The 13,993-nt window shown below is 33.2% G+C and overlaps 1 protein-coding gene across 6 annotated transcripts in view; it reads right to left on the bottom strand.

Moving 5' to 3' along the window:
- Nucleotides 1-255: 255 nt before the first annotated feature.
- Nucleotides 256-13,993, bottom strand: part of LOC105209329 (uncharacterized) — a 110,814-nt gene continuing 97,076 nt past the window's right edge. For 3 of the 6 annotated variants that reach the window (XM_011179687.3, XM_029038469.2, XM_054233129.1), the window contains exons 6-10: nt 13,041-13,225; nt 9,209-9,404; nt 8,937-9,149; nt 7,055-7,285; nt 5,981-6,963 (exon numbers count right to left, since the gene is read on the bottom strand). In XM_011179687.3, coding sequence (XP_011177989.1) covers nt 6,815-6,963; nt 7,055-7,285; nt 8,937-9,149; nt 9,209-9,404; nt 13,041-13,225 — 974 coding nt within the window. In that variant the 3' untranslated portion in view covers nt 5,981-6,814. Of the gene's footprint in view, nt 2,660-4,045; nt 4,242-5,980; nt 6,964-7,054; nt 7,286-8,936; nt 9,150-9,208; nt 9,405-13,040; nt 13,226-13,993 lie in introns of those variants that run through there. The other 3 variants (XR_003752087.2, XM_011179689.3, XM_011179688.3) reach the window with 3 other exon arrangements.

The following is a 13,993-nucleotide window of genomic DNA, read 5'->3' as shown; positions in this document are numbered from 1 at the left end:
TTAATCGAAAATTCCGTTTAATTTAGACAATTCCATCCTTATTTCTGTTAACTCACCATCACATCATGAACTCATCAAACAAAGGAGCTGAGAACATAACCTATAAGCTTTTTAATTTAAAAAAATACAGAAATATTATTTTTAATTAATACAAAAATTAAAATTTCTTTATTTTAATAGTTTATATTTACTTAAATCTCATACAACAATGATAGCGATATGACTATGGATAATTATTAAAGTAGTAATATGCATTTCCAATTGCTAGGCTCTTTGTACCACATACATATTATAGTCACATATTTATTTATTTATATCAATTAACAGTTAATCTTCCAACGCAATACATTTTTACTTGTAATTAAAAAAAAATACTTGGAAAGTTAACAGCAAAGATTTAAACATAGAGCAAAAACAATGAGTACAACAAGGAGCATAAATTTCAACAAAGACATTTAATAAATCACTCGAAAATTCACTCAGGAATTTCAAGAAATCTTTTTAACATCTCTTGTCACGTTACCACTTCGTAATCGATGGCTTATAATGGCCGCAACGTGGAAATCCTTTCGGAACTGGTGGCCAATCGCTGGGTTTGCCCACCTGGAACACCATATTCATGCCGATCGCGATGTGAAATTGAAAGTGACAATGGAACAGCCAAACACCCGGATTATCCGCGCGAAACCGCAACACAGTGTAACCGTTATTCGGCACCGCGACGGTGTCCTTCAGCGCAGGCTTGAGAAAACGACGCTCCAACAGACCACGTCTATCCAACTCCAGCGCATGTTGTAGATTCATGCGTTGCAGCTGTACGTCCGGTGAGCGACCCATGCCGAGCACCACAAACGGTGTGCCATGCAAATGAAACGGATGACTGATATTGACCTGCTGCACCTCATCGACCAGCACCACTTCCACGATGGCGCCCAGCGGTATGTCCACCTTGTGCACGCACTGACAATTCTCACCACACCTGGCAGGGCGATTGTCGCTGTTGCAAAAGTATTCCTGCGGTATTTCGTTGTACTGCGAGAGTATGGCGGACGGTGCTGAGACATAGGAAATTTCATCGATCAGTGAGATCAAGTGATCCGCATCCGAAGCGACTGTAAAATGGATAAGTGGGCGATTAGTATGCTTGTGTGTGGAGAGTTGGTGTGTGGGAAAGTGGAAATTTGAGTTTTTGTATATTATTTATTTTTTTTTGTTTTTTTGGAATTTGAAATTTTTTGTAAGAGAATAAATGTTTTTTTACACTATTTTATTACTGTATTTACTTTTTTGATAAAAAATAATTTTATTATTTATATTTTATTTATAAAAAAATATGATTTCAAAGAAAATTCGTGCGCTAATTCATGCTAATTGATTTCACTAGAGGTTTATAGGTTAACTATGTTGAGCAAAGCTTGTACTTACCGTTTGTAAAGGCCTTGTGTATTTTATTATTTTTTTTTTAACAAGTTAGTATGCGAAATTTTATTATGCTTATATTTTAATAAAAAAAATCAATAATTTAGTATTTAATTACAAGTAACACTATGAAATAGGCTACTGCTGTGACTTTGAGCAACACAAAATATCGTAAATACATACATACATATAAATATCGTACATTAACTATATAGTATATATACATACAAATAGATATATAGTGAGTGAATCAAATAATACAAATAACTTAAATTACAAAAATGTCTACAATTGATATAAATATGTGGAGTGATAGAATTTACGCTAAAAGTACAAAAATTACGAATATTTAAGAATTTCGAATAACACAAAAAGTGTAACAAAATAGCGGTACATTGCAGCAAGTTAACTAAATACATACAAACATAGATATATGTATAGCTGTAGAAATCACTAAAAAATTACGATTAAGCAAGTGAGAGTTGTACAGTTGCAAGTACATATAAATTAATAGAGACCTGGTGCGGTTTCGGCGAAATTGTGCTATTTACAACAAAACAGAATTCAACTGGCACGCCCACACGCACACAACGGCAACGCGATGTCGTGCTTCCTTTGTAGCTACACATCACCTGAAAGCACCCCCCTTAGAAGTACTTGATGGGCGGCAAGTGATCACCGCAACGTGGAAAATTGGGCGGCACCGGCGGCAGATCCTCCTGTGTGCCTATTTGGAAGACCAAATTCATACCGATTGCCACATGAAAGAGGAAATGACAATGGAAGAGCCAAACTCCAGGATTGCTAGCACGAAACCGTAGCACCGTGTAACCGTTATTCGGCACAGCGATGGTGTCCTTGAGCGTCGGCTTGGTGAAATCACGCTCCAACATGCCCAAACGATCCAGATCCAAAGCGTGTTTCAGATTGATCTTCTTAATTGAATTGTCCGGTGAACGTCCCAAACCGACAACATAAAACGATGAACCATGCAAATGGAACGGATGACTGAGATTGGTTTGTTGTACTTCATCGACGAGCACTACTTCCACGACTGCGCCCAATGGTATGTCCACTTTGTGTACACACTGGCAATTGTTGTTGCAATTTACGGGGCGATTATCACCGTTGCAGAAGAGTTCCGGTGGCACATCGCTCATCTGTGAGATCATTGGTGATGGCGGTGAGATGTAGGAGATTTCATCGATCAGTGATGTTAGATGATCACCGCTGGGCGCAACTGTAATTTACATAGTTGGAGTTTCTGTTTGGTTTGGTGTTATTGTTAAATATGGTTAGTAACTTTGTGTGGGGTGCTAACGGTTTTGGGAATGGTTTTCTTCTATTTAAGAGGAGCAGATCTCAATTTTCATCGAGAGCTAAATGAGTTGTGCTCCGAATTGGGTTCTATCAATAAAAATTATCCTCATTAGGTGTTTTAAAAATTGTAAAATCCTCTATTTGACTAAACAATATCAACTCGTAGGAAGTAGAAGCTCTATCATGTCTTTGAGTTAAAACGATACTTCAATTACTCTCAAGGGGATCTTCGTAGTTGGAGAGAAATGTTGGCCACTACGTCAAGAAATAATCATTAATTATTAGCAAAATCATAAGCTAACGGATGTGGTAATCTTTAAAGAAAGTTAAAATTTTATAGCTTGAATACATTGATTCCGCTCACTTACCTAACCTCAACTCAGCACGATCTACATATTATATGGTAAAAACTGAGAAATCAAAGTGGAATAAAGGAGTAGCTTTTAGTCAGTTTTATACTCAGATATCCAGACATCCGATCTCAAAAATCTTAAAAGGAATTGTGGTGTCAACATGACGAAGGCAGGTAGGTTAAAACAGACAGAAGAGTTTCGGAGATAGACAGAGTTAGATGAGTCTGTAGAAGCTCTTTTAAACAGCTTAAATATTACTACTTTGAAGCAGGTTTAGATAATATTCTCTTGCTTGGAATATAGGAGTAACGGAGTTTATGTACAGAACTAGTTTTTTCAAATGTTTTTGGGAACAAGCTCGTATTTAACGATTTCTTAAACTATAAAAGCTCAAAAATTACTACATATTTGTGAAACTTAAGCGGTTTAAAGAATGGAACAAATATTTTTGTTGAATAAGTATATATAATATGTAAAATAACAAAAGAAGAATTCTCTAAATAATATATATATATGTATAAGAAGAGCTAAAGCTTGTCTTAAAAAGCATGGATCGCGTAAAACTTGGACGAGCTATAAATATTTGATTATATATATTGGAATATATTTATATTTTATAAATATTGTGAGAACCCTAAATATTCAACATAGGTTTACTAGAGCAAAGCTTTTACTACTGTAGAATTTTTTTTTTTATTGACAACACGACTAATTTAGCGGCTATATATATTTTTTATGAACATCATGCGATCGAAAATATATATTTAAAGCATTCGATCATGACGAACACGAAAAACAAAGCACTCGTTTCTACGTACGCACGAGTACACACGAGTCATTCATGCGCAAAGCTTTTTTTAACGCAAACATGCAGAGTATTATAATAAACTACGATAACAACTACTTTTTACAAGATACAACTATTCTGTGAGATAAGGACCTCCACAACTTACCTAAATAGCGGTTGTAAGTATTGGCTATAAAGAGATTCTTCACATCGTAGACAAAGAAACGGAATGGCAGAAAGATTTTCACATCAGGTCGTTCCACCAGAACACCTTTGTCCACTGCCTTGGCATTCTTCAAATTCGAAACACATACAGCATCGTTACGTTTCCGATTGCAGATGGCATCTAAGGGGTTCATGACCTGTTTGGGAGTAGATCGAATAATGGAGAGTGAAGTGTGTGTGAAAACGAATGAAAGTATGCGTGATTTAGATTAAATGCTGAAAATTAAAATTAGTGGTTTGCTGACGAAGATTAAACGCTGAGCTTTCACTTGTAAATGAAAGTCGTTATGCTTATTTTAAGCAATTTTAAAATAATATTTTGCTGCATATTAAAGTTTTATATTAAATTTCAACTTAAATAAAGCTTTTATGTGAGCTTTTACTGGCTGAAAGCTCTCAAAGCTTCTTTTTTTTAGTATGTGTTATATTTTTCGTATAAAATACTAACCTTAAATGGCATTGGCATTATTTTTTCTTCTTCTTCTTGTCGGTTGTGCTTGTTGGCTTAAATTTACATGGTATTTCATGCATAATTTAATATATTTACAAATATTATATACAAGTAAATATTATTAAATATTCATTATACATTTTCAATGTGTTGTGAATTGCATAAAGTGCATGGTTAGGCTGTGCGGAGTCATAAAAAATAATAATATTTAAACTAAAAAATTTATATTTATTTATTAAGTTATTTATTTTACAAATATTTTCATTACAATTTTTTATGTATTTTAAAAAATTTTACGCTTCTTCCTTTTTTATAAATTTTAATAGATATTTATGTATGAATTTGAAAAAAATTGACGCTTTGCTTTTGTGTCATTGTTTTATAATTTTCTTTTTGTTTTGTGTATTTACATTTCGTTTTTTCTGTTGTATTTTTGGCGATGTTGTCGGACGCAGCGTTGCGCCAGCCACATACAGTCGGTATAAATAGTTTGTAAACAAGTGTTCTATAATTATTTGGTTATTATGTCAATTGTTGTTGTTGTGTATGTAAGGTTTATAAGTAAATATGTACTGCTTGACATATATGCATATGTATGTATGTTTATTTACAACGGTTTGGAGTGCATATATTTAATAGTAGGTATTTGCTATATGTACATATGTTTGTGTGTGTGTTATTTTTGCAAATTTGTTGGTGCCATGGCGCGCTCTTGTTTGGGGGTAACACATATGCATATAGTACATACAAAACTAGTAATGAATTTTTGTTTTGAAAAATACACTCCTATAAAGTTGCGCTAACTGTTTCAAGCCTAATTTCTTTTAGCTACACACACTTGTTAACAAAAAACATAAATTGTTGTTTTATTTATAAATACAAAAAATACATACATACAGTATTTTTATATATGTACATATATTTCTTTACAATCAGTTTCGATATATTTTTTAGTTTTTCTTTACACTTAAGGCGAACTAGGCACTATAATTATTACAAAAACAAAAAATTAAAAAAATCAAATTAAATAAATGACAACAAAACAAAGGCAAGTGTGCATCTACAGATTTGTAGCTGAAATTTCGTTGTAGGAAAAGAAGGAACTAACAAATACAAAATCAGAAGAAGAATGATGAAGCAACTTAATTATTTTACAGTCATGTTTAAGCTAACAAATTATAAACTAAGTAAAAATGAAGAAAATGAAATACAATACACAAAGAAGCAGCAGAAGCCAAATAGATTGATGGATAGAAATACAGATTGAAAGATAAACATATTGAAAGATAGACCGATAGATAGATAGATAGATAGAAAGATAGATAGAAATATAGATAGATAGATAGATAGATAGATAGATAGATAGATAGATAGAAAGATAGAAATATAGAAAGATTGATAGAAAGATAGATGGATAGATAGATGGAAACAAAAGAAAATCAATAAAATTATTATATGTATATGTATATCGTATAGTTGTTTTTGTGGGTTTTTTTTTATTATATTTTATTTATGACTGCTGCGCACAAACGACGATTGCTTCCTACTCGGTATCAAACTCCACGTTCGGTCCACCACGCTGTAACTCCCACTTTCTAGAACGCTTTAACCACCGCCACTCAGCCACTCATGTGCCATTCCTCTCTCTTTCTCGCTCTCTCTCTCGCTCTGTTGTATGTATGTGGGTGTTGTGTATGTGCTTATTCACGCATATACATTTACATATGCGTATGTATGTAAATGCAAAGTCTTATGTTGGGAAAGCTTGCGCATTCGTAAAGCTCAAAAAAGCACAAAATTATTATTTTTATTTTTGTTGTTGGTTGGTATACATATTAGTTTAGCACGCTGGTTTTTGCGAGCTCCAAATGTACTTCTAATACTCAAGCATTTTTTGTTATTGTTGTTTTTGTTATCTTGAGTTTTTGCACGGAGCTTTCACTTTTAGCTTTTATTTACAGTTGTTGTTTTGCTGTTTAAATTATTCTCTTTATTAGCATATAGTTTTGCTAATTCTTTTTTTTTGTCTGAAATTTTTTCCCGTTAACTGTGCTTTTTTTTCTCGCTTTACGTTTCGTGGCTCTTATTATTTGTACAAAGCACATTGTTCTTTTATTATTATTATTATTTATATGGTATCATCTTTTGTGGCTTTTGTTGTTTATTATTAATATTTTTACTAAATTTTATTTCTTTCACTTTCTATACGCTAGATGAAGTCTAGAAAGAATTTGGCACCATTTAGATTATTTATTAGTTTTAATTAATCGGTATGGGCGCCTTGTGATCCCCACACGTGGGGAAGCCTGGTGGCACTGGTGGCAAATCAGCGTTCGTGCCAACTTGCAAAACGAGATTCATGCCGATCGTTATGTGGAAGAGGAAGTGACAATGGAAGAACCAGAAACCTGTGACCAAACAAAGTTATTAGATTACATGACAATATTTGCAATTCATTTAAATTAAAAAAAAAAATCGAAATCTTCTCCTCCAACTTACCGGGATTGTCCGCTCTGAAACGCAACACAACATAACCATTATTTGGCACTGGTATTGTGTCCTTATTTGGTGGCAAATTATATTGACGGTGCAGCAGACCGCGTCGATCCAAGTCGAGAGCGTGTTTCAAGTTAATCTTCTTAACGCTAGTGTCCGGCGAGCGTCCAATACCAATGACACTGTAACTGTAGCCGTGCAAATGGAATGGATGTGACAAGTTGGGTTGTTGTACTGTAGATAAAGAAGTGGAGAAAAAATTAAGAAATTGTTGAGAAATATGAATTATTATTGAATATATAAATATATATCACAGTCTAAGTTAGAATAATTTTTATTCGATTTCAAATTGCTAGACTTCTAAGAACTGACTACACTAGTAAACTCGATAATTATTTCTCCTCTCTCATCAGAGATGGTCATTGCACGCTTCGTTCTCATTTTTCACGATATCTATATTGTTAGTGATTACAGTCGTTACTGTCACTCTTGAATCGAGAATTATTTGCACTTTTTTAGATCTCTCTTGACGATTAAAAGAAATAATTTGAAAGACTTTAAATCTCTTTAATAATTCTAGTACTGTTTCTTGGATTATTCGATAGAGATTTTGCATTTTGTTGCCAGATTGCATGGAGAACCGAAAGTATGAGGTTCTATCTGACGATAGCCGATGAAAGTAAGATCTCTCTCGACAATTAAAACAAGTAATTTTAAAGACTTCAAACCTGCCATACTAGTTAATACACGTTTATTAGACTATTCGAGAGAGACTTTGCGAGAGATGTTTCTAGAATGGATGGAGAGTTGAAAGTATTCAATAAGGTTCCATGTAAGGATAGCGATGAAGCGATAGCTCCACTGTATTGGTGGAGCCGAAGAGAAGAGGAATTATACTTAAGAGCTTAAGTTAGATAAAAATCAACAGCTGAAAACTTGTACGGGACCTTATGTAACTATATAATGGTGCTGTGAGAACACACCTAAAACTTATTACGATGTCTACGCAGTCCAAATTTAGTGCAAACGCCTTAATACTTCTTAAAAAGCAGTTTACTAAGCAAAGTCTAAATTCTGTGATCTCTTTCAATGAATGAATTAGTATCGGAAATGCCCGTAGGTGTTACAGTTTCGTTGTCTTTATCTCATTGCTTATGATTATTTTAAACCTGCTACTTTTTATTTTTTTGCCAGCGCAAACATTTTGTTTTAGACAATTTTCTCACAATTTCCAATTCAACAATCCGATTTGCTGATTTTATAATTTTACCATAAACGTTAATTTGCGCTGAATTGAAAATGTTGGCTCGTGGGTGCCGGGCTTGCTGAATTACAAATTGTATTGTACATATGTACATTAATATGTTTTATTTTATAATATTTCTACAATCTATAGCGGCTGCACTGCTCTACGATCGCTTTGTATCCGGTTGGGAGGCACCTGGCATGGCTGGCAGGCATTGCGCTTTTGCTTATCATGACGATCGACTTTTAACAGCGAATTCGTAGCTATGTATTAAACGTAATAACGTTATTTAGACGAGACAAATCAAACGATCCAGGGGAGATAAAAGCTAATAACCACGATTGGTTGGCAAATGGAGGTTATGCTAAATTTCGAATTTTCGTTTACAATACGGGTTGGTTGTTGTGCCGGTTTTTGATATGTAGTTGTTGTGATATATGTTTGTAATGATTCAGTGAACTAAAATTTTTGTTATAAATTTAAATTTCGAATTTTCGATATCGAATTAAGGAGAATTTCGAAAAAAATTTAATATTATTTTTTTTTTCATTTCCGATTTCAATTGTTTAGTTTGATGAAAAAAAGTTTTTTTTTTATAATTTTTCAATTTAATTTTCGTTAAAATAAATGAAAACTCACCTTCATCAACCAGCACCATTTCCACAATCGCATTCAATGGTATATCGATTTTATGCGTGCACATGCAATTTGGACCACAATTTGCTGGACGATTATCACCGTTACAAAACTGTTCGGGATTGATTTCATGGAACTGTGAGGTGAGCGGCGCTGGTGGTGACAAGTAAGAGATCTCGTCGATCAGTGAGATGACGTGATCGCCAGTTGGCGCAACTGCAAGGAAGAATCAAACATAGAAACACCATTTTTAGAAAAACTTCAGAAAAACTCACCCAAATAACGATTGTAAGTGTTGGGCTGGAAGAGTTCCTCGGGACGGTATACGTAGAAACGGAAAGGCAAGAAGATCTTCACATCCGGTTTCTCCGTCAAGAGGCCACGATCAATTTCCACAGCACTCTTCAGCTGGCTCACACACACAGCATCATTACGGGGCGTATTACATTGTGCGTCCAGTGGATTCATGACCTTTTTTTGTGATTTCATGCGTTGGCGTGTTTTTTTCATTTTCAATTATTTGTTTTTACAGTTTTATAGCATAAGCATTGTGGTGTGCAGTTATTTACATATGTTTGTGCCATAATATTTAATTTTTTTTTTAAATATTTTTTTTTGGAATATAAATTGAGGTTTTTTGTTGGTTTTTATATACAAAAATTTCACATCAAATCGTGTTTTTGTTGTTTTTGATTTTAAATTTTGTTGTTTTATTGCCGAAAAGTTTTGCATTTGCGCGATTTTAGATGTGAAGTCAGTGAGCAGTTCGGGGTTTTTTTTACAGATAATGACGGTTTTTTTTTGGTGTTTGGGTTCATTGGTTGGTATTCAATTGGTTGGTTGTAAAGAAAAAAATTGTAAAAGAAAAATCGATTAGCAAAATACATATACAGCTTGGGGGAAGAGATGAGTGAAATTTTTAATTTATATATATATTTATTTATATTTTTATAATAATTAATATATAATATTAATAATAAAATATAATAATTTTATATACTTTTTCAAGCTAACTCAGTCTTATAATGAATTCTTGTGGAACACTTTTGAGACAAAATTCTATCGAAATTCTGTTTCAAGACTGCATATCTGATCCTCTGATCTTCTGATCTCAAGCAATTAAACTTTTTTCGAACAAAAATAATTTTTGGACGCTCTAACCTGTAAAGCAGCTAGCTATATAGACAATTTAGCCAAATTTGAAACACCATTTTCGAGCTTGTTCAGAATTCATTATAAAATAGAGTTGCCAGAAAATTAAAAAAAAAATATTGTAAAACCTACAATAAAGGCTCATCACAAGCATATTGATATATGTATATATATATATAACGGTATTTACAATGATCTATACAAAGCGCACCTGCGCTTAGCCATAAACCAAAATTACAATATTATTATATAAGTTTATATATATATATATGTATAGCCATATATGTATATATATAAAACGTGCTATATGCGATTAGCTAGATACAATATAGTTATAGGTATAAATGGAAATATGTATGCTTTTGGCATTTGGATCCGCTACAAGCCATTGTAAATGCCACAATTTTCACAATTGCTTACGAGCATTTCTGTACAAATTTGCTTTGTTTTTGTTGTTTTTTTTTTTACAATATTTGTTTAAATAAATATTATTGAATTTATTTCTAGCAACTCACGTTTTCTCTGTGTGATTGCAAGCACAAATTGGTGCGTGATCTTATGCTTTGCGCGCGAGCAAATGAGAAGGAGCGGGACTGGCGGGTAGGTTATGTTAAGAGAGTTACATAGTTGGGATTTGAGTGGAGTATGGTGTTTTAGGAGGGGGGCGCTGATGCTGGCACAACTTAGTCACACAGTCACCAAGCGTCGGTGGTGCATTGGAATGTCTTTGACTTACCGGGCTAACAGGCGATCTGGCGCGTAAACAAAGCATTAGCGGACGCCATTTTTTTCGGTACACAATTTGTAAACTGTTTTTTTTATGTTCTTATGCAATTTATGCTAAAGTTTTTTTTTTATAAATTTTATTTTTATTATTGCACATGCTGCCATTTGGCCGCAATTTATTTGAAATGGCAAATTCAAAGCTTGGTAGCAATTGTTCTTTAGTTCATTATTATTTAATACCTTCATAGTTTATTTGGTTTGGTTTGAGTGGTGCTGTGAATTTACAAATTGATTGGCATAAATCAATTATATGCACGTCGGCGGATATGCTATTCACTTAAGAGTTCTGCATTTTCGTTATTCAAAAGTAATCACGGAATTGAATTTGTCTTTATTTAGTTGTTTGATTTTACTGTTGGTGTCTGGTGTCTTATTCATTGTTCTTAATTGATTTATGAACTTGCTATTGTCATTGAACTAATTACTTTGTGTAAATCACTTTTTTTCGTACTAATCTTATGGATTTGCGAGGTCTTTGGTCGTTTTTGTTGGCGAAACAAACAAAAAAAATAAAAAACTAAAATTTGAAATATAATATTTAAAAACTATGCTGAACAGTTGAATTTGAGCTAAGTTCTGTATAATAATTTCAATGTATTAATAATATATGTAGTTGCTTTTCTAGTAATTTTGCAAGGATGAGAGCTTCAAAAACGAATTCTGTTCATGAAACATTCAGACTACGACAACGAAATTTGTACTATTTGATAGTTAAAAGTGTAAGACCTAAGATCTGGGTGGTCCATGTTAAGTGGTTGTTGAAGCATTCGTACTTTCCTTTTTTCCTGTTCTTGACAGTAATTTGGGTAATATAACCCCGAATACGAATATTTTACATAGCAGTTAGTAGGACTTGTTAATGTCTCATGAATAAAAATTGAGAAGCAAAACAGCAGACTCAAAGATGTCGCCTAATTAGCTTGGAGATGTTATTTTAAAAAGAAAAAAGAACAAATAATCAGAATTTCAGGGAAATGGAAACCGTCTTTAATTCCTCCAGTAATCTAATGATGAATCACAACCTTAAGGCTAATATCTAGGTAGTAAAAATTTGGAAAACATAAACCATCTTGGAGAACTAACTTTATGGTCTTGGAAAACTAAGTTAATATAAGGTGGTATACCTAGAATCATGAAAGAATGAGAACCTTAAGGCTAATATCGAGGAAACAATTTTGTGGAAAAGAAAGAACGCATTCATGGTCTTGGAACACTAGTAAATATAGGGTGGTCTATGGCAAAGTCATTGATAGTGAATCCTTTTTAGTTACACTGATCTATTATAGACTAGGAATATTTGCGTTATTCAATTGGTCTATAATATATCTTAAGATTTGCAACTTTCAATTCCTTGATTTTTTAAAGAATCCAGCATAGATATCCGCTAAGCTATCTCTGATCCGCTTCAATAAAAATACAACAATCTTTCTTAAGAGGTTGTATATAATATATGGCCATCCATTGTACGCTCTATTTCAACTACAATTCTTTCAAATCTGTGCTCAATAAATAATATATGAGCAGCTTGGACTACAAAAAACAATTATAATCCAACTTTTATAAACATATCACAATATTTTCTGCAAAAATTGTTCCGCCTTAAATTTAAGTTCTTGACTCAAAAATACCACTATCAATACGCTTTTGTTATTGAAATTAGAATAAACTATGATCTAACAAATTTGCACCATATAAATAGTCTAAGAATATTCTTGCGCTTGTCTTAATTGTACAATGTATTCATACTAACACCATTTAATATTTATTTTTGCTTAATTGCGAGCAAAACCACGCAGACTCCAACTTATATGCAGAACGTAGATGACGATCAAATTGTAAAAATATAATTATCTCAGTTTCATACAATCACTTAGCGCAAAAGTACAAACACACATATATACGCTGTTGCGCATGCGCAAGCGCCTGTGTATTGAGTCACGCGGGTTTTTTTCTCGAACGCGCACACATTAAAGCGTTCAAATGGGAACGAAAATATGCAAATAAATCGTTAAAGGCTATGCCCTGAATAGCCATTACACTTGTGAAATATGTTTATGTGATTGTTGTTATAGTTTCTTATGATCTGTCTTATTTTGGTTTCGATTTTAGTAGAGCAATAACAAAAACAACAATAAAAAATGTAGAAAAACTAAAAGTCAATTTACTTACCACACCCTGTGGTATGCCGACATCGTAGGTTGGTGGTGCCGATGCTGGTTGATAGGGGCCGCGCGCATAACGCAAAATGCCCAACTGTTGAGCGCGACGAATGCCACATTCACCCAGACCGCGCACCTGTATCCAGTAAGCGCCGACAGGTTGATTGGCATTGATAATGAAGTCATAGCGTTCGCCTGCAATGCATTTGTGACACAAAAGAAGTGAGGGAGTGAGTGAATGAGTGTGCGATATTCGAAAGGTTCATGTACAGACACATGTATGTTTAACATTCAAAAATGGAAAATCATTGAGAAAAAAATCATAAAAAATAAGAAATAAATCTAAAAATAGCTTAAAAGTTCAAACTGTAACATATTGTTGAATAATACATTATTACTTAACTAGGAAATGTTGAAAACTTACAAGCGTAAAATTTTGAAAAAATATTAATTATAAATTTAAAATTCTTTAAACAACAGCTATAAGACAGTTGACTGTTGTTGTTGTTGTTCTTTTTCATTATTTTAGTTGTGTTTGTTGTAATGATTTGACCATGATTTCTTTAATTAATTGATTTCTGAACATTTAATAGTCACACATTAGCAGCTGACCACTTGGGAACACCCGCTTCATATTTATTGAGAGCGTAATTGTTGTAAGCCCGTTTATGAATCGCGCTCACATATGACTGCTCAGTGCTGATGTGGTGTGCTCGTTGATCAGTTAGTGTGGTTATTGATTAATACAATTATTGGGAAATGCCAATACTATTAATATTGGCAAATTAATGTAATGTGTCAGCATTAATTCAATTTACAGTTAATAAATTGTCTTTCAACTGCATTTGTTATTTGAAAAGAAAAAACAATAAAAATATCAATATTAGTTTTTGGGTATCTTATTTCCGCGGGTATTATGTGGTTAGAAGAAGTTATATGTTTAAAAGCTTCTTATAAAAGCCC

Source organism: Zeugodacus cucurbitae, chromosome 6 (genome assembly GCF_028554725.1).
Source record: "Zeugodacus cucurbitae isolate PBARC_wt_2022May chromosome 6, idZeuCucr1.2, whole genome shotgun sequence".
NCBI lineage: Eukaryota > Metazoa > Arthropoda > Insecta > Diptera > Tephritidae > Zeugodacus > Zeugodacus cucurbitae.
The sequence above is the reverse complement of the archived record's forward strand: the minus strand, read 5'-3'. Positions and strand labels throughout refer to the sequence as shown.